Here is a 1340-nt window from a genome sequence, read left to right as displayed (position 1 = left end):
TATGGGGGCCGCGGCGAGCCAGACCCTTCCGTGTACACCGGAGGGTCCGGGCGCCCGCGGCCTCCCCTTAAGGCGGGCGAAGGCATTTACCATCTCCTCCCCGGTGACGCTCAGCTCCTCCGTCCATTCGGATGGGTGACCGACCCTCTCGGGAATATCTCTTTCCCTCGCGGGAAAGAGGGCGGCCACCACATCGTCCAGGAACTGAGCGTCCAGGGTTTTCGTTATCGGGGGGGGGGGGGCGGACGAAATTGCTTCGTCACAATTTTGTAGGGCCTCCCCCACGGATCCCTGTCCAGAGAGGAGACGAGGTCGCGCCAAGTGTCGGCCTTCGCCCTCCTAATGGCCGCTCTAAGGGCGCTCCTAGCTTCACGGAGCCCCGGGCGCCACTTCCACCTCCTCGTCGGTGCCCCGCTGTCTGCGGCGGGTGTACCTCCGTCGGGCAGCTATGGTGGGCCGTCGTAGCTCAGCTATCTCCTCGGACCACCAGTAGACTGTCCTCCTCGCCACAGGACGGCAGCGGGGCATCGACGCGTCGCACGCGCGCGACATGGCGTCCCCGAGCCATTCGGCCTCCTCCTCTACTGAGCAGGCCGGATTACGTTCCAGCCAGGTAGAGGAGAGGAGGCTCACCTCGAGGGCGCCGGGGTCCAACTTGCGCAGGGCCCATCGACGTTCTAACTCGTGTCGGCGGCGTCTTCGTGACACCTCCGCGGGGGTGGACCAGCTCCATACGGACAGGCGATGGTCCGTAAGTTCTCCCAGGGAGCTGCCACACGTCATCCTCGTATCTTGATGGCAGTCGCGGGGGTCGCCCACGTCAGGTCGATGATGGACTCCCCCTGGGCCCCCACGAAGGTGCTGGCACGGCCCCTGTTTAGAAGGACTAGGCCGTGCCGCGCCGCCCACAGCAGGGTGCTGTCTCTCCTAGAGTCGGTGGATGGGGAACCCCACTCCAACGCGGGGGTTAAAATCCCCATCCACCAGTACAGGCCTGGGGGAGCGTCGTCTGATGTGCTCTCCCAGAGACTCCAGGGCGTCCTCGTATTCCCTCTTCGTTAGTCGAGGAGGGAAGTAGCACCCTGCTACATCAATGGGCCCCCACTGTACCAGAGTGAACCCCTCCCCCGCCGATATTGGAATCATCGGCGGGGTGTCGCGCGCGTGCCAGTTGACCACTGCCACTCATCCCAGAGAGTCCTCCGCCCAGTTGGGGTGACTCTCCGGGATTTGGTATGGGTCTGCGGCGATGGCCAGCCCACCACCTCACTCGGCGAGGCACTGCATGAGCATGCTTTGTGCCCCGGCCGAGTGGTTGAGGTTCGTCTGTGGGAGGGTGA

At 64.8% G+C, this 1340-nt stretch overlaps 1 protein-coding gene across 1 annotated transcript; it reads right to left on the bottom strand.

The window, feature by feature from the left end:
* Window positions 1-369: 369 nt before the first annotated feature.
* On the bottom strand, window positions 370-783 carry LOC147908841 (uncharacterized). The gene has a single exon (XM_087408765.1). The coding sequence runs from the start codon at window positions 781-783 to the stop codon at window positions 370-372; it is 414 nt and encodes a 137-aa protein (XP_087264891.1).
* Window positions 784-1340: the final 557 nt, after the last annotated feature.

The sequence above is a fragment of the Acromyrmex echinatior genome, chromosome 8 (genome assembly GCF_024713525.1).
Source record: "Acromyrmex echinatior isolate Ae372 chromosome 8, ASM2471352v2, whole genome shotgun sequence".
In the NCBI taxonomy this organism is placed as follows: Eukaryota; Metazoa; Arthropoda; class Insecta; order Hymenoptera; family Formicidae; genus Acromyrmex; species Acromyrmex echinatior.
This window is presented reverse-complemented; position numbering and strand designations above follow the sequence as displayed.